General features: G+C 39.0%; 1 protein-coding gene across 2 annotated transcripts in view; it reads left to right on the forward strand.

Annotated features, from left to right (window-relative positions):
* The window catches only part of ago3b (argonaute RISC catalytic component 3b), a 45,682-nt gene extending 25,149 nt beyond the window's left edge, over positions 1–20,533 (forward strand). For both annotated transcript variants that reach the window (XM_022219319.2, XM_051955757.1), the window contains exons 11-19: positions 2,375–2,508; positions 4,607–4,791; positions 4,971–5,130; positions 6,775–6,865; positions 7,112–7,306; positions 8,092–8,226; positions 9,056–9,157; positions 11,108–11,307; positions 13,969–20,533. In XM_022219319.2, coding sequence (XP_022075011.1) covers positions 2,375–2,508; positions 4,607–4,791; positions 4,971–5,130; positions 6,775–6,865; positions 7,112–7,306; positions 8,092–8,226; positions 9,056–9,157; positions 11,108–11,307; positions 13,969–14,077 — 1,311 coding nt within the window. In that variant the 3' untranslated portion in view covers positions 14,078–20,533. The remainder of the gene's footprint in view (positions 1–2,374; positions 2,509–4,606; positions 4,792–4,970; positions 5,131–6,774; positions 6,866–7,111; positions 7,307–8,091; positions 8,227–9,055; positions 9,158–11,107; positions 11,308–13,968) is intronic.
* The last annotated feature ends 2,345 nt before the right edge of the window (positions 20,534–22,878 follow it).

Raw genomic sequence — 22,878 nt, forward strand, 5'->3', positions numbered from 1 at the left:
AACATACACTTCATAATTACTGACATTTACTAAAAACACTTGAAGATGTCTCTGGCATCTCTTGGTGGTGCTGTTCCAAAACCAGAAGACCACATTTTCTGAGTCTTTCCAGTGTGTTTTGATTTTGGAATTTACTTATTAGTTATTGGGAGACCCAAAATTAACAAATTGTATCTGTTTTCAGACCTCGAAATTTTAGTGAGCTATTTTCACGGTTCGATATCTCAGACAGACCGAATAATCTCCAGCAGATCTAAATGATCGAATAGCTCCAGTAGAGGGGGAAAAAAATCATAATTAGTCCTTGAAAATGGTAAAAAAAAAAAAAAATGCAAGCAAGCTACTGTAAGTGTATATATATATATATATATATATATATATATGGATGATCCATATTTCTACAACAATCCAGTCTTTGGTTGACATTTCACCAACTTTAGAGGCTCTAACATCAGTAGAATCTGATGGGTTAAAGTTTGACCAGACAAAGTTCCACTTTTTACTATTTTGACGTGAAAGCTGCCAAAAATGTCTCAAAATGTGCTCCAAATATGATAAAACACGTCCAAAGAGTGTCAAAATTGGACCAATACCACAACAGTGAGTAATTATTTGTCTTTGAAAATTAAAAAAAACCTGCAAATTTCCAAATAAAGTTAATGTTGTGTCCCCATGAAGTTCCTGTAACTGTACATCTATGGATGGATCCATATTTCTACTAAAATACAGTCTTTGTTCCAGATTTTATCAACTTTTGAGGCTCCAACATCAGTAGAATCTGATGAGAGAAAAGTTTGACCAGACAAGGTTCCAGTTTTTAGATGTTTAGACTAAATGTTGTTGTGGACTCATTGGTGGGAACCAGAACCTGGTGTTCATGGAGGTCTAGATGTTGGCGTTCATGGAGGTCTAGATGTTGGTGTTCATAGAGGTTTAGATGTTGGTGTTCATAGAGGTCTAGATGTTGGTGTTCATAGAGGTCTAGATGTTGGCGTTCATGGAGGTCTAGATGTTGGTGTTCATGGAGGTCTAGATGTTGGCGTTCATGGAGGTCTAGATGTTGGTGTTCATAGAGGTTTAGATGTTGGTGTTCATAGAGGTCTAGATGTTGGCGTTCATAGAGGTCTAGATGTTGGTTTTCATAGAGGTTTAGATGTTGGTGTTCATAGAGGTTTAGATGTTGGTGTTCATAGAGGTTTAGATGTTGGTGTTCATAGAGGTCTAGATGTTGGTGTTCATGGAGGTCTAGATGTTGGTGTTCATAGAGGTCTAGATGTTGGTGTTCATGGAGGTCTAGATGTTGGTGTTCACAGAGGTCTAGATGTTGGTGTTCACAGAGGTCTAGATGTTGGTGTTCACGGAGGTCTAGATGTTGGTGTTCACAGAGGTCTAGATGTTGGTGTTCACGGAGGTCTAGATGTTGGTGTTCTTGGAGGTCTAGATGTTGGTGTTCATGGAGGTCTAGATGTTGGTGTTCACAGAGGTCTAGATGTTGGTGTTCATGGAGGTCTAGATGTTGGTGTTCATGGAGGTCTAGATGTTGGTGTTCACAGAGGTCTAGATGTTGGTGTTCATGGAGGTCTAGATGTTGGTGTTCATGGAGGCCTAGATGTTGGTGTTTATGGAGGTCTAGACGTTGGTGTTACATGTGCAAAGTTTCAAGCTGCTTTCATGTGTTCATATTGAAATTCAACAGCATATAAGTTGTAAAAGATGATAAATATGCGAATACAAAAAAAATCCAGGTCTGAAAACATAAAAGTGTCAAAATCTATCCAGAATATTCAACAGAACTTAGCTTTGGGTCCCAAATAACAAATAAGTGAACAGAAATCTGAGTCAGTGCAACAACGTAACATCAGAAATCTGATTTGGCATGAAAACCGGAATGAAAAGTGTTGTAAATGTTCTGTGGGGAAACCCTGAGTGTAGTTTAATTTCTGCATGTTTAATCTGACTCCATCGTAAACCGTAGTCCCTTGATTTAATCTTTTGACATCTTTTCTTCTCTCTGAACATGCGCTTTTGCAAATTTGTTTTGCTTTTAACAAGTTTTAATACGAGCGTTGTTTTGAGAAACCATCCTGAGAGACAGTTTTACCCAGAAATGACTGCTTTGCATGTCTGTGATTCAAGAATATATTTTACAATACACCTTAAACGCATGGCCCAATCAGAAACACAGATAATACACAGAGATTAACGAGTGATCAGATACGTTGTGTGCTTGTACGTTGTGTGTTTGTACGTTGTGTGTTTATACGTTGTGTGTTTATACGTTGTGTGTTTGTACGTTGTGAATCCGTATGTTGTGTGTTTGTGTGTTGTATGTTTGTGCGGCTGCCTGCAGATCAACCCTACACTGTCGTTGCAGAACCGTACGGTGGCCACTCCGAGCCACGGCGTCTGGGACATGAGGGGGAAGCAGTTCCACACCGGGGTGGAGATCAAGATGTGGGCCATCGCCTGCTTCGCCACCCAGAGACAGTGCAGGGAGGAGATCCTCAAGTGAGTTAGAGACTAACTAGACGAGCCCCCGGTAGAGGACAGAACCACACCCATGCATGATACTCTGTATCAATTTTGATCATCGTACGTATCTCCCTTCCTACTTGATCTGCTGACCTCTAACTCCACAACTGAGCAGGGGACCTTAGACTGATCTTCAGTGCCAAGTTTGATTATCCTGACTTCAGCACTTACAGAGATATCTGACTGGACACACACACAAACATACATACATACTTACCCAGCCAGCCAGATACCAAAGTGAATGCAGTAACCCCGCTGAAGTACGTCAGGCGTGGATAATTAACAGTCAGTAAAACTAAGAAGAGCGACTAAAACACTTAAACAGTAAACACAAGGCACAAGGAAGGACAGTAGGACTCAGAATGATGGAAATCATCAAAGAAATAACTGCATTTGTTTTACAAAAAATGAAAAAAAAAACCTGGAATAGTCACACACAAGATTTTTTGAAGTGTCCACAGGAATCATCAACACTAGAATAAAAGAAAACTTTACGTTCTATTGATGATTTACTATTTACATTTTTAATTCCTTTTCTTCTCTCTGTTCTGTTTAAACTCTTCCTGCAGTTCAGTCAAAAACTGCCTGAATTTTTCTCATCTGACCGTTGGTTGCTTCCGAGTCAAACATGGCTTCTCGGTTGCATCTACTACTGCAGAATTTTTAGTTTTAACCAATGATTTTGTGCTTGAATTTTGCTTATCTCACCTTAATACTGTCCACAGAGAGACCTACAGTCTTCAGAGTTGTCTCTTTTAACGTCTTATGTCATTTTCAAACATGATTACTTTCAAATTAAGATGACATTACCAGGAAATAGTTTTTATTGCTTCCCTGGTTGGAATAAAGATTAGCTGGAAATCAATATCTGGGAGAGCTTTATAGCATAAACGGTGCAGTAATGTCTGTTTTCAGATTTAATTAGAAGGACTCACCAATAGTTTAAGATATACGGCACATATTTAGTATAATTGTGCAAAAATATCATCTATAATTAACACTAGGGAACGGATTTGTTGTTGGCCGAGTATACACTAGTACAGATATTTTTACAACAGCACAACATCCAGGTTTACGTCAGTGAAAATTAATAATATAATAATAATAGTGATAACAGACTAGGGCTGGGCGATATGGCCAAAAAATAAAATCTAGATTTTTTTTTTTTTTTTTTTTTTTAGTCATCTTGGACTATTACGATTTTAATCGATTTTTGCTGTTTCTTTGCGGTCTGTTTGCTATGGCTAGTGCTAGCCATGCCGCACTCCCGTAGCTGCAGCACTCTTCCCATTCTTTAGGATGCCTCTGCCGGAGGTGCTGAAAGAGGTTAGTTGTGCTGCTACTCTTCGTTTTCACAGTACTTTTGCAAACCTTGCACATGACTGTAGTTTGCTCTGTGTCAGTCTTGTCAAAGCCGAACCACTTCCATATAATCGATGTAACATGAGGCCCTTTTCTCGCGACCAACTCTTCGTCTGCTGTTCTGTCCGCCATGACGGGGTTGTGAGTGTTTTGGTGGAAGGAGATGAGAGGTGGAAGCAAACAGCAGTGCACAAGTCATGAAAAGCAGAAGAATCTGAATTGTTATATATTTAAGCTCGCCTCGATTTTATGATTTGGCAAATTTTCAAATCGTCAGGTTTTAAAAACGCGAATTAATCGAATTAATTCGATTTACCACCTAGCCCTATAACAGACTGTCACCTCATCATGTCTGTGAACTTTAACTGCTGTTTAATATTTTTTATTTTGAGTTTTTCGAAATACAAACTTTTGACAGCACTTGAGAGAAATCTTTGTTTTCATTGCCTACATTTACATTTGGATCCTAGATGTAAAAGATTTGTTAATTTTGCAAAATATCTGGATCAGAGTGTACAAGCTCTTTAAAAAAAACAATTTGAACACAAGTTAGTCCCTCCTGTAATAAATGTGGAGCAGCAGAGTTTAGCTTAGATCTCAGTCAGACTAAGACTTTCCACACAGAACAAGGAATAGAACAGAACTCAGGATTGTCTTCATGTTGATAGATCAAACTGTACATTTTAACGTTCAGTGTTTTATTTCTGCTCAGGAGCTTCACCGACCAGCTGCGCAAAATCTCCAAGGATGCCGGGATGCCGATCCAAGGTCAGCCATGTTTCTGTAAATACGCCCAGGGAGCCGACAGCGTGGAGCCCATGTTCAGACACCTGAAGAACACCTACGCCGGGCTGCAGCTCATCATCGTCATCCTGCCGGGAAAAACACCCGTCTACGGTACAAACAACAACAATCATTTCTAAATCATGAACGAGAAACAAAACCTACAGACCAACCTCTGAACTCTAGGCTGATGCTATCCTGTAGAAAGCAGTTTATTGAGTGTTGCTTGTGTTGTTTGTGAGACGTTATCTGCTCACAGCAAACAGCGAGTTCATGTGGTTTGTGACCCACAGCTGAGGTGAAGCGTGTTGGAGATACGCTCCTGGGCATGGCCACCCAGTGTGTCCAGGTGAAGAACGTGGTGAAGACGTCGCCTCAGACGCTCTCCAACCTCTGCCTGAAGATCAACGTCAAACTGGGAGGCATCAACAACATCCTGGTTCCTCACCAACGGTAAAATCAGAGAGTTCATTCCTCCTCCAAGGCTGCTCATTCCCTCATATGTCAGAAAGGCAGCATTTGTTTTAGTTATTGATGATCAGAAATCACAGCAACATAGAATGTGTCATTTTAGTTCTCAGTCATTTTTAATAATTTTATGTTCATTTTTGTGTCATTTTGGGAATATTTTTGTCATTTCTGACAACCTTTATGTAATTCTGGACAAATTTTCTGCAATTTTGGATCATTTTCATAGCCTAGCCACACTAGCCCCATGTTTCTGACGGCACAAGGGTCTAGGGAAGCTCGACAGGGAGGGAGGCGGGCTAAAAGGTTGTCTATCAAATCCCTCTGCAGCAATTGGGTAGGTATACAACCAGTCAACGCAACGAATAGGCTGACGTAGTTCCAAGAGCACCGGCGGATTGTGGCTAAGTCCCATTAGCTTCCCAACCAGCGGAGCCAACTGGTATATTAAGGATTTGCCATATCCCGTCGGCATAAGTCCAAATACGTCTTTCTTCTCAATGAAACACTTCAGTGCCGTCCTTTGTTTATCTTTCAAGTTGAATTTTAGCTTCGAATCTTTAAGGGCTGCGGCCAAAGCCGAGTCGAAAGATAACTGTTTGTTGTGCGCCGGTTGTTTCTGTCAGAATCGTCGCGCCTCTGTCGTCACTTAGTTACGCCCGCCTTCTGACTCTACACTTCATGGTGATTGGTCCGGCCAGTTTTAGGAGAATACAGCCTCAAGCCTTATGGAGGGTAACTAGACCCACCCTGGCAGAGAATTAAATTCGTTGCTGTGGGTTGTCTAGCGCGGCTAGGCTATCACTTTCAAGTCATTTTGGAGGATTTTTTTTTATAGTATCATGGATAAATTCAGTGTCTTTCTGAAAATCACTTGAGAGAAATTCGGACTGATTTTGGATCATTTTCCGGTCATTTTAGACCATTTTTATGTCATTCTCAGCAAATTTTTATCATTTCAGATCGTTTCTGGATCGGACATTTCTCTGCTGTAATTTGGATCATGTTCAAGTGATTTTGGATCATGTTTGAAGCATCTTGGACAACAAGAAGAGCCCTCAGTGCTCAGTCCTCCTCCAAGGCTGCTCATTCCCCCACATGTCAGAAATGCAGCATTTGTTTATTAATTATTGATAATCAGAAATCACAGCAACATAGAACGTGTCCATTTAACATAGACGTACCCGCAAACTAAATGACCTTCCTCTGAGTACAGACGTGTGTTCTGCATGTGTACGTTCTGTACGGGTACCGGATCACATGACCTAAATGTGTAGCAGGAATTGATGGGACTCAGAAACACCCCCACAGTTTAATCAGTTGTTCCTTGGATCATTTCTGATGGATAAGTCCCAAAAATCAGCAATATTACAGAAATGAAATTAAGGAAATCACAGTTCAGATTCATGTTTTTAGCTTTATATTGTTGTTCAATCAGACTCAAATTTTAATGCACAAAAAACCTGCTGTAAGTGGAAGTTTTTAAAAAATGTTATCTTGAAAACAGACAAATTAGAGATAGTAGAGCAGAAGTGATCTACAAATGTGAAGATTTGAGATGCAAACGCTCCATTTCCTTTCTGCCGTCGGGTCATTTCGGTTTAAAGGTGTTTTTCTTGTTCCATCCAGACCAACTGTGTTCCAGCAGCCGGTCATCTTCCTCGGCGCTGATGTCACTCATCCTCCAGCTGGAGACGGGAAAAAGCCATCGATCGCAGCGGTAAGACTTCAGTTTAGGGAAATACTCTGCTTTTCAGCTACTTTGTCTGCTTAAACAACCCATAGGAATCTGAGCTTGCTTGTTTTTGGTGCTAAAGTTCACAGAAATTTGCTCCGACTGGTGCCACAAATCATTCAGAGTTCAGAGCTTCTGCTGTAGTTTTTATTGTATTTTAAGGCTTGCAGCCTGATAGTGTTTGTACAGTAACACAGGACCAGTCTGAACCGTGTACTTCCTCCTCTACAGGTGGTCGGCAGCATGGACGCCCACCCCAGCAGGTACTGTGCTACAGTTCGGGTTCAGAGGCCCAGACAGGAGATCATCCAGGACCTGGCCTCCATGATTCGAGAGCTCCTGATCCAGTTCTACAAGTCGACCCGCTACAAGCCCACCAGGATCATTTTCTACAGGGACGGAGTGTCGGAGGGCCAGTTCAGACAGGTACAAACACTCAAGTCTTCATGCTTTCCTGTGATCTTCGACACTTTTAAAAGCACTCTGTAGTCAGAATCAGAAATACTTTATGGACCCCAGAGGATAAACTGCTGACATTACAGTCGCTCCCATTCAAAGTCTTATAAATTTAATCAGTCAAAAAATATGGGATAAACGTAAACAGAAGAGTGTGTACTAAAATATAAACATAAATATCGAGTATACAGTGTAATAAAGAAAAAACAATAGAGAGATAATTGTGTTTTTGCACATTATTGAGAGTCAACTCAAGAAGTGAATCCGAATGAATAGCTGGCAGGTGAAAAAAATGAGCGCAGAATTAACCTGTTTTAAATGAAAATTACTCTTAAAATCCTCATCTGTGGATCAAGATAAAAAAATAAATAAAAATACAGACTTAGAAGTTTTTATTTCCAGTAAAATAAGTCCCTCCTGCCATAAAATTCTCATACAGAAGCTTCATGCTGCAGAGTGACAGGATTTGTTCTTTGTATTTGTTGAGTATAAGCCAGTTCACTGTAGCAAAGCAGTTTTAAAACCTTTTTTGAGGTCTTGAAAACTCATATTATACACATATTTAGACATAAAGGAAGTTTGAAATCATCACTTCCTTCCAGTAACTAAACACTGCCTGTCAAAAACACAACATATGAGTGAGAAACATCTAAACTTTGGCTCTGTGAAGCATTTTCAGTCATATAGTTTTCATTAAAACGTTTTCTCTAAACCTATTTAGCTGAATTTAAACTCATGAGCTGTGTTTTGTGCAGGTGCTGTACTATGAGCTGCTGGCCATCAGGGAGGCCTGCATCAGTCTGGAGAAGGAATACCAGCCGGGGATCACCTACATCGTCGTACAGAAACGCCATCACACTCGACTCTTCTGTGCAGATCGAAACGAGCGGGTGGGCAATACGAAATGTGATTTTATGGACGTTTAAATAGTAGACACGACTGACAGGCTGAAATATTGAGCTAATATCTTAATACAACAAAGTGTGAGCAGCTGGAATTCATAAGGATCTAGACGTTTGACTTCATAGGGGTCTAGATTTTGGTCTTCAAGACCTCTGTTTGAGCTATTTAAACATTTGGAAGTCCAGAAAGTTTCTTTACGTGTGTCTGTAGATGGAAGGACCCATATTTCTAACTAAAAGTAGAATTTGATGGATGTTTCTGTTGTTTTTCTACTGGTGTAGAAATGTATGATGACTGAAATTAGGCTGAAATATTGAGCCAATATCTCACAAAGTGAAGAAGGATTTGACATCTGGGTCTTAATGTGACTTCTAGGAGCTAAAGTAAACAGCAGCTGGACTTCTCTTTCGGGTTGTTGAAGATGTTTCACCTTCATCCAGTTCTTCAGAACCTATTGAATGAAAAGTGATGGTGGTTTTAAGCTAGTGACTGGCATCAGTGAAGATTAACCTTAACCCTCTGACTTATTTAGAAGACAAATCCTACACGACAATGGAGGTTCAAATCAGTAAAAACTCAGTGGAGATGACAGTCTGAGACACCACTACTGACTTTTACACTCCTTGACCTTTAACCAGGACGTCAAACAGAGTCTTTGTGACTTTCATGACATGAAAAGCTCATTTTGTACATTGTGTTAAATGGATGGATGAAGGCGAAACATCCAGTTGTTTTCTGCTGAAGCTCCTCAGATCACCATGATCTGGACTGAGAATCCACAGACTCGTCAGTTTGTTTGTTCTGTTTCACCACCAGGTTGGACGAAGTGGAAACATTCCTGCCGGTACCACCGTGGACACCGACATCACCCACCCCTACGAGTTTGACTTTTACCTCTGCAGTCACGCTGGAATCCAGGTAAGCCTTCAATAACACTCACTGTCTACACAGATCTACAGTATCGCTGGATGAGGAGGCTAAAAATGACCAAAAACTTAAATTCAGTTTTTGATTTTTAAAGGTTCAATCACTGAACTATTTGATCACATCTTGTGCTAAAACAGAACTCATGATTAGTTGGTATTTTAAAGACTGTCAGGGTTCTCATGTGTGTGGACCCAAAACTGATTTCTTTAAAATATTTAGACTGAATTTTGAAAGATTCGTAGTTATTGTAATCTTTCCCTCCAAATACAGCATCTTACCTGAATTTGGCAAAAATACAGACAGAATAGTTTCCAGCAGATACCAGTGATTAAATGGCTCAAGCAGATGAGAAATGTTTAATTATTGGACCTTGAAAATGGAAAAAATGTGCAAAAAATGGTAAATGTTGGTGATGTGTCTCCATAAAATTGTGTATATGTATGGATGGATCCATATTTCTACTAAAATTCAGTCTTTGGTCGACATTTCCCCAATTTTTGAGGCTCTAACATCAGTAGAATCTGATGTGAGGAAAGTCTGACAAGGTTCCAGTTTTTAGATATTCAGACTAAATGTTGATGTGAACTCTTTGGTAGGAAAAAGAACCTGGTGTTCATAGAGGTCTAGATGTTGGTGTTCATAGAGGTCTAGATGTTGGTGTTCATAGAGGTCTAGATGTTGGTGTTCATAGAGGTCTAGATGTTGGTGTTCATAGAGGTCTAGATGTTGGTGTTCATAGAGGTCTAGATGTTGGTGTTCATAGAGGTCTAGATGTTGGTGTTCATAGAGGTCTAGATGTTGGTGTTCATAGAGGTCTAGATGTTCATAGAGGTCTAGATGTTGGTGTTCACAGAGGTCTAGATGTTGGTGTTCATAGAGGTCTAGATGTTGGTGTTCATAGAGGTCTAGATGTTCATAGAGGTCTAGATGTTGGTGTTCGAGAGGTCTAGATGTTGGTGTTCATAGAGGTCTAGATGTTGGTGTTCATAGAGGTCTAGATGTTGGTGTTCATAGAGGTCTAGATGTTGGTGTTCATAGAGGTCTAGATGTTGGTGTTCATAGAGGTCTAGATGTTCATAGAGGTCTAGATGTTGGTGTTCATAGAGGTCTAGATGTTGGTGTTCATAGAGGTCTAGATGTTGGTGTTCATAGAGGTCTAGATGTTCATAGAGGTCTAGATGTTGGTGTTCACAGAGGTCTAGATGTTGGTGTTCACAGAGGTCTAGATGTTGGTGTTCATAGAGGTCTAGATGTTCATAGAGGTCTAGATGTTGGTGTTCACAGAGGTCTAGATGTTGGTGTTCATAGAGGTCTAGATGTTCATAGAGGTCTAGATGTTGGTGTTCACAGAGGTCTAGATGTTGGTGTTCACAGAGGTCTAGATGTTGGTGTTCACAGAGGTCTAGATGTTCATAGAGGTCTAGATGTTCATAGAGGTCTAGATGCTGGTGTTAAATATGCAGTTACAAGCTGCTACCACGCTCAGATTTAACAACATATGAAGTATACTTTTTCCTTAAAGAATGGCACCATAGACATTCTTGAAATGAAACGAGAAACGAGTGATAGTGAACACAATAACCACCCTGTTTGGAAAATGTTGCACTTTTTCCATTTTCAAGAACTGATAATTAAAAATCTGCTGGAGCCATTTAAACATTTGGAAATCCAGAAAGTTTCTGTAAGTGTGTCTGTAGATGAATGGATCCATATTTCTTACTGAAACTAGAATTCGATTTGTGTTTCTGTCATATTTCTACTGGTGTCTGATGTTGCCTGATTGGTATTTTAAGGTCTTTCTGAATCCATATTTATAATCATGTCTCATGGTCTATTATTCTGTGTATCACAGAGAATAGAAGGTACCGTGCAGCTCTGTGGAGCAGCTTCATCTAAATATATCTGCTCAGTGTTTGTCTCCATGGATCTTCCTCCCTGCAGGGAACCAGCCGACCGTCGCACTACCACGTTCTCTGGGACGACAACTGCTTCACCGCCGACGAGTTCCAGCTGCTCACCTACCAGCTGTGCCACACCTACGTCCGCTGCACGCGCTCAGTCTCCATCCCAGCGCCTGCCTACTACGCCCACCTGGTGGCGTTCCGCGCCCGCTACCACCTGGTCGACAAAGAGCACGACAGGTGGAGTTCTGATTTATGTAGAATAGTTCTGAGGAGCTTAAATCACTGTTGCTGTGGAGGTCTGTTCCTGTTCCAACAGCACCTCCTCTGGTCCAAATGTAGAAGAAAAAAGTAATAATAAATAAGGTTGTTACTAGAGGTACGGACCCGTACCCGTAGCCTGTGGACTACGGATATGGCACTTTCCATTTGCCAATCAGATACGTGAGATCTGATCACGTGACTCCCGGTAGACGCTAGCGGTACGGACCCATAGCATCGGTACTACAGGTACGGACCCTAAACCTGACCCTAACACTAACCCTAACCTTAACCTTTGCTTACCTTTCAACAGTTTGCAGTGGTTAGCAGCTTCTTGACTCGTGAGACTCACGTACGGGTCCGTATCTGTCTGGCAAATGGAAAGTGCCGTATCCGTAGGCCACAGGCTACGGGTACGGGTCCGTATCTGTAGACACTACCAACCAATAATGTCCTATCTGTTCAACACTGGCGGGTTTTAGCCCCAGTATTCTGGATTCTGGATCACTTTGAATTTTTTAGTATGTTTTAGTATGTGGTCCAAAATATGACAAAAACATCATAGGTTAGTATGTCGTCCATCAAATTGGAGCAAGGTGTCCAGATAGCTCAACTGCTTAATTAAGAAGGTGATTTGTAAACAGAACTGTGTCAGAGACGCAGGTTCGTTTCCAGCTCATGATCCTTTACTGCATGGGTTTCCTGTTTTCCTCTCTATCCTTGGCGGAGGTCTGCATTCTCTGAGTGCTTTTCTGGTTAGATTAAGTTCTGTAATTTATAATACCTCAGTGTGTAATTTTATTACATTAGTCTCATTAATCTCCATAATTAATATCTCAGCCTTGTTATGTATTATGGTTAATTGAAGTTGTGTTTTATATCGTTTTTGAAGGTTTTAATCCCTAATATCTAAAATACTCCAATATAATCACACCATAAATAACACCACACAGTGTTCAGTCTTGTTAGATTACCAATCAGAATCTTTTTTACTGGAAACGGCTTTCCTGCAGCAGTTGTTGTCTTCAATGGTAATATAGACTTGACTTTAATATTTGATCTTATTTGTGTTCAGTGTTTTTAGGATTAGTTATTTGATACATTTCTTCTCATTACTTGACATTTGGTTTTCTGTAGAGCTTGTTGGAACTTTGCTTTTAAAAGTGTTAGGGTTAAAGCTGAAAGCTGTGAATTTTTGTATTTTCAACCCTTTAAAAACATCATCCCATCCAGGAAACCATTTTACAGGTTCAACATCTCCAGAAATAAAACCCCCACAGTGATGACATGTGGTGAGGACAGAATAGTTTACAGCAAAGGACAAATTTTTAATTATTGGTCCTAAAAAATGAAAAGAAAGAAACTGTAACATTTTCAAACAAAGGTGGTCTAGTGTCCCCATGAAGTTCTTGTATGTGTATATCTATGGATGGATCCATGTTTCTACTAAAATACAGTCTTTGGTCAACATTTCACCAACTTTTGAGGCTCTAACATCAGTAGAATCTGATGTGTGGACAGTTTGACAAGAATACTTTTGCTATTTTGGCTTGAAACTTGTCCAAAATTATTCAAAATTAGTCTAAATCTACTTAAAATCTGTCTAGAATGCTGAAATGCTGAAATTAACTCTAGCTTGTCCAAAATTACCTAGAAATAGTTCAAATTGTCTTGAAGCTTGTCCATAATTACTAAAAGTTGTCCAAAATGACAGTAATAAATACTTATTGGCTCCTTAAAATGGACAAAATGTGCAAAATTCTCAATCCAGACTTATAGTATGTCCATAAAGTGTACCTATATCTGTGGATAGATCCATCTTTCTACTAAAATATAGTCTTTGGTCGACCTTTCACAAATTTTTGAGGCTCTAACATCAGTAGAATCTGATGTGAGGAAAATTTGACCAGACAAGGTTCCAGTTTTTAGATGTTTAGACTCAATGTTGATGTGGACTCATTGGTAGGAAACAGAACCTGGTGTTCATAGAGGTCTAGATGTTGGTGTTCATAGAGGTCTAGATGTTCATAGAGGTCTAGATGTTGGTTATCATAGAGGTCTAGATGTTGGTGTTCAAAGAGGTCTAGATGTTGGTGTTCATAGAGGTCTAGATGTTGTTCATAGAGGTCTAGATGTTCATAGAGGTCTAGATGTTGTTGTTCATGGAGGTCTAGATGTTCATAGAGGTCTAGATGTTCATAGAGGTCTAGATGTTGTTGTTCATAGAGGTCTAGATGTTGGTGTTCATAGAGGTCTAGATGTTGGTGTTCAAAGAGGTCTAGATGCTGGTGTTCATAGAGGTCTAGATGTTGTTCATAGAGGTCTAGATGTTCATAGAGGTCTAGATGTTCATAGAGGTCTAGATGTTCATAGAGGTCTAGATGTTGTTGTTCATGGAGGTCTAGATGTTCATAGAGGTCTAGATGTTCATCGAGGTCTAGATGTTGGCTTTCATAGAGGTCTTGTTTCTGGAAATATTGAACCTTTAAAATTACTTATAAGGTGAAAATACAAAAATTTGCATTTCAAAGTTCTCAGGTTTTTTTGACAGAACTTAGATTTGGTCCAAAATAAGTCTGGAGGAACACTGCACTCAGGCTGACTTTTCTTGGTTTAAATTTGTTTTTTGTTGTTTCCCAGTGCGGAGGGCAGCCATGTCTCCGGCCAGAGTAACGGCAGGGACCCCCAGGCTTTGGCCAAGGCGGTCCAGATCCACCACGACACTCTGAGGACCATGTACTTCGCCTGAACCAGACTTAGTGTCACCCAGCAGCAGCTCGGACGTCAGCGAGGAGAACAGCCTCGTTATGCAACTTAAAACCAGCCAGCCAAGCCTCTCCTTCCAGACCTGACAGAAACCTTTCCTTCGCTGGGCATGTTTTGGGTTTAAAGACCGTCGGAGCTGCCAGTAAATTTAAAACTGAGAATCTTTGGGTGCACAGAGCAGAACCAGCCAGGACCGACCTGCTCCGTAGCCTCGGCCGGTTTGTGTTTTTACGTTTGTTTGTGTGTTTTTTCAGCCGTTTAGATCCTGTATGTCATCTTTCTGTCCTGGAAGCCTTAGCGCTGACTCTTCTGTCTCCCTTTAAGCCTCTCAGTCCGTCAGCCAGACAGGAAGAAGCGTAACTCTGCACAGCACAGACACTGAATGAAAGCTTTTTATTTACAAAACGAGCCACGTTCAGCCATCCTCTGAGGCCTTAAGACTGTTAGAAAACGTGTTAAAACCAAGCCTCCATGGGTTTTAACCTAAAGTTCATCTCCAGCAACGGTTTCTGTCTTCTGACGACCAGTTTTTCCAGTTTTCAGACCAGTTTCTTTGTGAGGAACTCGAGTGGTGCAATAAGTAGTAATAAGTAGTGAGTGAATCGGTTTGTGGGTGAGTTTGTGGCGTTGGATTCAGGAATGTAGAGTTTGAAGCGGTGAAGAAGGATCGATTGCGTTTGAAGAGATTAAACTAAAAGTGCCTGATTTGGTCAGAAAGCGACGAGCTGGTTAGGTGGAAGGTTTTTAAATCGTACGTTGGTTTGAAAAGACTCCGTTAACGCAAATCTGATCCCCAGAAAACCGCACAACCTGTCTCAGTTGATCTCACCACCAGCCAAGAGTGATTATTTCTGATTTCCTGAAGATGTCATCATGAAATACTCTGATCAGAGTTATAGAAGACTCTGATGCAGAATCTAAAGCTCACATTTGGTGTGAATTTCACTTCTCATTCTGACATCTTCTTAAAATAATGAACTGTTTGTTTCCTCGTCACAAAATCAATGATTTGTGATTTTAAAATTACATGAATTTAACTTTTACTCACTTGTTCCAGAGCTGGAGGACATTTTACGTCCCAACCATCAAATTTCCAATAATCCATGTAGAAAATCCTAAAACATGCAGTAGTTGTGTAAATGTACTTGTCCTGAGACCAAATAAAAAAAAAAATAGGAGAAAATAATGTTTTGGACAGATTTTAAGTGTATTTGAATGAGTTTTGAGTAATTTTGGAATAATTTTCACATCTATTTTGCACAAATTTTTAATCATTTTGGAGGAATTTTGAGTAATTTAGGACAAATTTCAAATCATTTGGAACAAGTATCAACTCATAATGGAAATATTTCAAGGGATTTTAGGACAACTCAATGAGTTTTGGACAAATTCTAAGTGAATTTGGATGGTTTCCAGTCATTTTGAGCTAATTTTGACTCGTGCTTTAGACTTCTAAGATTAAAGGTCACACTGGCATGGATTAGAGTAGGGTTAGCAAACAACACAGAAAACACAGAATAAAAATGCTACCATTGATGTGGAAGCTGAGACAATCAATACCTATTATTGATCAATATGGAGCAGAAAGCTGGAAAAGAGGAGGCTGATTTTCAAACATTTTGAAATCCAGATGTCCTCCAGTTCTGAAATGATCCTTAAATCTCATTGCTTTTGGGATTTACTCTCATTTCTTGTCATTTTTACTGAGTTTTAACGTGAGTCGCTGCACACAGTTGGATTTAAAGTAGAACTAAGAAACATTTCCATTTTTAACTCCGTAACGTTGAGAATACAAACTGTTTTAACATCTTAGGACGCCGAGTTTGTTCAGGCAGAAATACGGACTTTTGGACGACCGTTTTCTGGAGAAAATATAAACGTCAGCTTTGACTATCAGATTAATTCAACATTAACAATAAACTGCAGCCGTTGTCTGATTTTGTCGTCTTTCCTGGCGGCTCTTGTGCTGTAAAATCCTGTTGTATTTTCTGCTATTAAGCTAAACAACCTGCTGCTGTCTTTTAATGTGCAGATATGTTGGTACTAAATGGTGCTAAAAGGCCTCATTTTTGTTTAATAACTAAACCATACCGGTGTGGATGTTGCCTCGGTGAGATTACTGCGCTGAAAACACATCTTATCTGCTAAAAATGTCAATGAAAACCTTACCGTAGTTTGACGCTCTGCAGCGGTTTTGTTCTTATAAATGGATCTAATTGATTAATCTGGGGTGAGATCACGAATCATTTCCACATCAAGCTGTCAAACATGTGATGCAGCTATAAATGTGAATATCTGAGCCGCCATTAGTGAAGCTTTAGACTGGAAACTGGTGTCCGTTGGTTTGCACTCGACCAGCCGAAGCCTTCAGGTTTCTGAGTCTTTATCACTGAGCAGCTTTTGTTTCCAGAGGTGGAAGTCACCAAAACAAACCATAAAATATCAGAAAATGGCAGCAGAGAGAAATATCTGTTCTATATATTATATATTTTCCCCACAGCAGAAGGAGATGCGCTTTTATTTTGGCGGACCAACAGCCTAAAACCCAAAGATACGGTTAATTATTATAGTTTTTCTAAAAAATACCGTCTTAAACTTGAGGAAGCAGCAGATTTTCTTCTGGGGTTGAGACTCTTCTGGCCTTCGGTCAGTCGTGTCGCTGCTTTTCTTTCTTGGACGTGGTTTAAATCCTTCTGGTTCCATGTTTTGGACCAAACCAACGTGCCTGCAGGGGGCGCTGACGGGCTGTGCTGTAAAAAAAAACACACGTTTAAAGGATTCTGTGCTTAACTGCACTTAGAAATGAGTCTGGAATTGGATCAGATTCTATTGAAATGTTTTAATTTTAGACACTTTAGTCGACTTCAGGCTGCTTCTTCATGTCAGACTTTGGTTTTACTCAAAGTTTGTTCCATTTAGATGAATCACCACCACACCAGGAAGAGAAAAACGGATGATTTTAGATGTTTTTAATGTGATATTTTCAAATTATCAGAACATAGAATATTTTCCTTTTTCTAACAAAAAGCTGTTTATCTGGTTAAAACTTGAGAAGTTTGGCATCATAACTTATCTTTTAAGAGGACCTCCTTCGTGTTGGAGTTCAGACGTCTGTCACATTCTGCTGTTATTGATCCTGATGGATGATTTTGTGATCAGTTATGAGCCTCCAGTTAGAACTGATTTTTCCTCCTGTCATTAAAATGGCTCCATAGCGCCACCTGGGAAATTTCAAACCAGAACTACGGCCAGCACGTGTCACCTACAGCTATGAAATTTGGTACCCTTATGTAACCCGTCAGGACGCACTAAAATGTAATTGACACCCACGCTTAAGACACAACAGGAAGTCGGCCATTTTGAATTACGTGTCATATTTTGGACGATTTGCGACCAATTTTTGCACATTTTCAAAGCTATAAGCTCAAACAGGGTAACGCAGACAGAGCTGAACTTTGGCCAGGATGTACAGCAGGCATGGGTGATCAAAAGTTATCAAAATGCTCCACGGAAGTCTGATTGCGTGAAAATGGAGGCTGGTGGAACTTGAATGTTTCGCCATGAAACAGGAAGTGACATATGACTCTCCTGTACGTGCTCCAGTCTGCCTCAAACTTTACACGTATGATCAGACTCCGGCTGTGATGACATTCCGAGGCTGATATACATTCACAGTCATAGCGCCACCTGGTGGACATGCTTAGATTCACTGACCAGCAAGGATGCGAGAACCCATCCAACGCTGCTTGCAGCTTTAATTATTACCATTATTGTTATTACCTAATATCCTCATTGTGTTTAACAACAGCAGAATGTCTCGACATGAAGCAGAACTTCATCCAATGACTCGTATTCTTTCATTTTTTCATTCACCATGAACCTCATTCAAACAGCAGTTTTAACATTTTTACAATTAAAGAGACATTTTCATCTAATAATGTGACATCTTGTTATAACGTGAATACAAAACATCAAAATGTCCAGTTATGGTGAAAAATCATTTGGTTTTAATGTGACTTTATTATTTCATAACATGAATATATCTTATATCAAATTAAAACCTCTTCTAATATGCATGTATTATGTCAGAACATCTTGTTTTAACATTAATATGTCATGTTATACCATGCATATTTCTACTTAAAATATGAGAACATTTTATTACCTCATAACATGAAAGTGTTTGGTTAAATATCTAACATGAAATTATCTATTTATCATGTGAAAACATCTTGTTCTAACTTGTAAACTTCCTGTTTAAATGTGAAAATATCTAGTTTCAACATGAGTATATTTTCTTATAGCAAAAAAAAATCTTATGGCATAAAAATATCTTATAGTCTGAAAATATCTCATTATAAAATGTTAAAGCGTGAAAACATCAGGTTATAACATGAATATGTCTATTTAATGTTTAAATTTCTAATTATAACTTGAAAATATCTTGTAGCATGAAAACATCTGTTTATAACATTAAAAAAACATCTGGTTATTAGATAAAAACACCTGGTTATAACATAAAAACATCTTGTTTTTAACTAAAACTTCTTATTTTAACAAACATCTAGTTATGACATAAAAACATCTTATAGCATGAAAACATCCTTTTGTAACATAAAAACATCTGATTATAACATAAAGACATCTGTTTATTACACAAAAACATCTGGTTATTACATAAAACATCTGGTTATTACATAAAAGCATCTGGTTATGACATAAAAAACATCTGGTTATTACATAAAACATCTGGTTATTACATAAAACATCTGGTTATTACATAAAGCATCTGGTTATTACATAAAAGCATCTGGTTATTACATAAAAACATCTGTTATTACATAAAAAACATCTGTTATTACATAAAGCATCTGGTTATTACATAAAAACATCTGGTTATGACATAAAAACATCTGGTTATGACATAAAACATCTGGTTATGACATAAAACATCTGGTTATGACATAAAAGCATCTGGTTATTACATAATACATCTGGTTATTACATAAAAACATCTGTTATTACATAAAAACATCTGTTATTACATAAAAACATCTGTTATTACATAAAACATCTGTTATTACATAAAGCATCTGGTTATGACATAAAAAGCATCTGGTTATGACATAAAAAACATCTGGTTATTACATAAAACATCTGGTTATTACATAAAACATCTGGTTATTACATAAAACATCTGGTTATTACATAAAACATCTGGTTATTACATAAAAGCATCTGTTATGACATAAAACATCTGGTTATGACATAAAAACATCTGTTATGACATAAAACATCTGGTTATTACATAAAAACATCTGGTTATTACATAAAACATCTGGTTATAGCCTGAAAATATCTTGTTTTTAACTAAAACATCTGGTCATAACATTATTACATTTGATTTTAAGTGAAAGCATCTTGTTCTAAATTGAAAAATGTATTTTATTTTTTAAACAAACCTCTCTCTAATGTGATTCTGATCCGTTTTATTTTCCTGGCGTGGCGTCTTCACCCTGCTCCGGTTCTTCAGCAGTCGAGGAATGTCAGATTTTATTTCCAGAGAATCACCTCTGAGCCTGAAGGCAGCTTCTGATGCCTTTCCCTCAAACCCAGAAGCATGTTCTAGTCTGAATGGATAAATGTTTATACGTAGAGATGCTAACGTGATGCACAGACCACTTATTTATTCTACCAGAGTCCAGTTTGGAGCTCATAGTTCTGTTTGTTCATCCGATGAACCATCAGCCCTCCTTTAGTTCTTCACGTCATCGACGAGGCGATGGTTTTTTTTTCTTCTGTGTTTCCCGGAGGAGGAGGGCTGAAAGTTCGACCGTGCCTTTCCTGATGGTGCTGATTTAAACTAGAATTGATGAGGAGGTGTAGCGATGCTGTACGGAGTATTTGTGTGTTCTTACCTCTGATATATGCCAAGAACAGAGAAATTATTATGCAGAGCTGATCGGTTTGGAGCTGACAGGACCAAAATAAAAAGGCCTGGACTCTCAAGCACAACTTCAAAATAAAAGCATTTCTGGGTGAAGATCAAACACTGTGTAAAAGTGATGTAGCATTATTTATTTATTTCCCACTGCCTGCTTAGAAACGCCTTTTCCTCCGCGGACGGCAATAATGAAGCTCCTCATTCACGGTTTTTGTCTTTTAATGTGAAATTCACACGTTTACAGACTTTCACAACAACAGCGCCCGCAAAAACAAATCTGTGTCGAGCTGCATATCAGAGGAGAAAAACAGATGTTTGGGTTTCACGGTTATGTCAGATATTAATGTGCTCTTTGTTTGTTTTTTTGCCTGATTATGAGACTTCTAGAAGTAAAAGTGTATTTTGTTTTAACACTCACCTGATCCTGGTCCGAAGTCGAGCCTTTTTATTTGTCATATTTAATTTTTGGAATAAATCCTCTGTGTATAAAAATACTGTGAGCTCTTTTTTTTTTCTTTTTGATGGTTTGAGAAGGAAAATTTAGAAATGTTGAAGAAAGAGACGACACCGATGGATGGATGGATGTAAAAAGTAAAACATTATTTCATTGTTTCTTTCTTTACTCTTGAAATAAAATGGTTGAGTTGCAGCAGAAGGAAAACTCAGTTGCACGGTTCTTAAAAAGCATTAAATCTACTAATCGCAGTAAAATTCCCGTTTAAGAACATAAAATGTGATTTCAGTTCGATCAGTTGTTCAAAAGTAAACAGCTTCCACCAAACACTTTTTTTCTGATTATTATTTTTTGTTTGTTTTCCGTTTTATGTGTCGACTGACAATAAATTAAATAAAAAATTAGGACAAAACTACAAATAGTAATTTGTAAAATTGCTGTTTTCCTGTGTTTAAATCAGCTAAAAATATGTTTATTTTATGTACATTTGCTGCTGCTGTCACTGGTTTTACAGTTTTATGTTTTTCTGGTACCCTTGCTGACAAATTTTCACTTTTCTTTGAACAGGATTATGATCTTCTGGTAACTATGATTTTTCTGGCATTCTTGCTGCCAGATTTTCACATTTTTACTTTACAGTGCATGGAAAATCGATCTCTATTTATTTATTAACATTTAAATTCTCTAAAAATTATTTGCAGCCATAAAAATATAAATTCCCTTTCCCTTAACCAGCAATAAAATCAGACTATATGAACAAGAAGAGTCAAATCTTGCTTTTATATGAATGCAGCATCAGTCAGAGAACACTCTTCTGCATGAAAATACATTTTCCTGACTTTACTTCTATCAACTTTTACTTTTATCGAAGTATTTTACAGCACTTTAATAAATAATCAAGAGTTTTCTGTACCAGCATTCAGTGTTTAACATGAGGAGATTCTACAGATAGGAGTGTTTGTGTTCAGCAGGACTCTATAAAGAGCTGTTATCGGTGCACAGCAGCTTCATTATTACTGCCAGGAAATGACCAGCGAGCAGCTATCAGTCCCTCCATACCTGATAAAGTTGTTAAATACAGTTGTGTATTCAGTGTGTTTAGACTTCCGGTGAGTCGTGATCATAACTCTGTATTAGGTGTCCTGGTTTTTAATTACTTTACCCTATAAAACACTCAGCTTTGATGAAACCGTGTCCTGGCTGCACTGTAAGTCACACATAAGATGGTTTATTGTAGGTATGAGCCCTACTGGGACAAGCTCCAGCTTTATTTACTCTGAAAGGTCAGGCAGAGTGTGGTCTTCAGCCTAATGGTGGATCTGTTAATGAAGGTTCATGGATCTGAAAGGTCCAGTCTCTGTTGGATCAGGTCTCCTGGATAGAACTACATCATGAAGACTAAAGAACACTCCAAGAAACTCTGAGGAAAGGTTGTCAAAAAGCATCAGTCAGGAGGGGGGCTTCCGGTGACGCCATGATGGCTGCTGCCTAAAAGATACGCTCCGTCAAAGTTATATTACCTCCTAACTAAAACAGCACAACACTCGGCGAATTCCTTCTTAAAAGACATGGCATCGTCTGTGAGAGGTAAAGGATCAAGCAAACAGGACTCAGCAAAGGATAAAAGTGATAATCTGAAACAGCTAACTCTAATGCAAGCACCGAGTGGGCTACCAGATGCTAACATGCACGACTCTGAGTCGAAAATACTAGCAGAGCTCGAGAAATTGAGGAAAGACAACCAAGACTTGCATGCTCAGACCCAGCTTTCGTTAACAAGACTGGAGACGTCTTTTCGTGAAATGAAAGAAGACTTCAATGAGCTGCAAAAGAGAACATCCGAGGCGGAGGATCGTATTAGCGCTAATGAAGATACGACCAAGCGCCATGAACGAGCCCTCCGCTACCTGCTGCACAGGAAATGGATCTGACTGCAAGATGTGAAGATATGCAAAATCGTCTCAGGCGAAATAATATGAGAATTTATCAAGTTGCTGAAGACAGTGAGAAAGGAAGGGACGTTAAGCTGTTTGTCCAGGATTTGCTTAAATCTACTCTTCGACTCCCCCTGAACTTAACATAATTGAAAAAGCACACAGAGCGCTCAGAGCCAAGTCCCCCGAAGCTGCACCACGCTCGCTTGTCGTTAGATTTTTGGATCTCTCAGTCAAAGAAACCGTACTACGACAGGCGTGGGAGCAGAGAAAAGTTATGTATAGCGGAAAACAGATCTATTTTGATCATGATTTCTCCCCTGAGTTGCAGAAGAGGAGAGCACTGATAAGAAACGCAGTTAAACAGCTAAAACTGAAGAATATAAGAGCAAAGTGCATTTATCCCGCACAACTGAGAGTGTTCTGGGAAGACTGCATGAAGACCTACCGGA

Source organism: Acanthochromis polyacanthus, chromosome 11, assembly GCF_021347895.1.
Source record: "Acanthochromis polyacanthus isolate Apoly-LR-REF ecotype Palm Island chromosome 11, KAUST_Apoly_ChrSc, whole genome shotgun sequence".
NCBI classification, from domain to species: domain Eukaryota; kingdom Metazoa; phylum Chordata; class Actinopteri; family Pomacentridae; genus Acanthochromis; species Acanthochromis polyacanthus.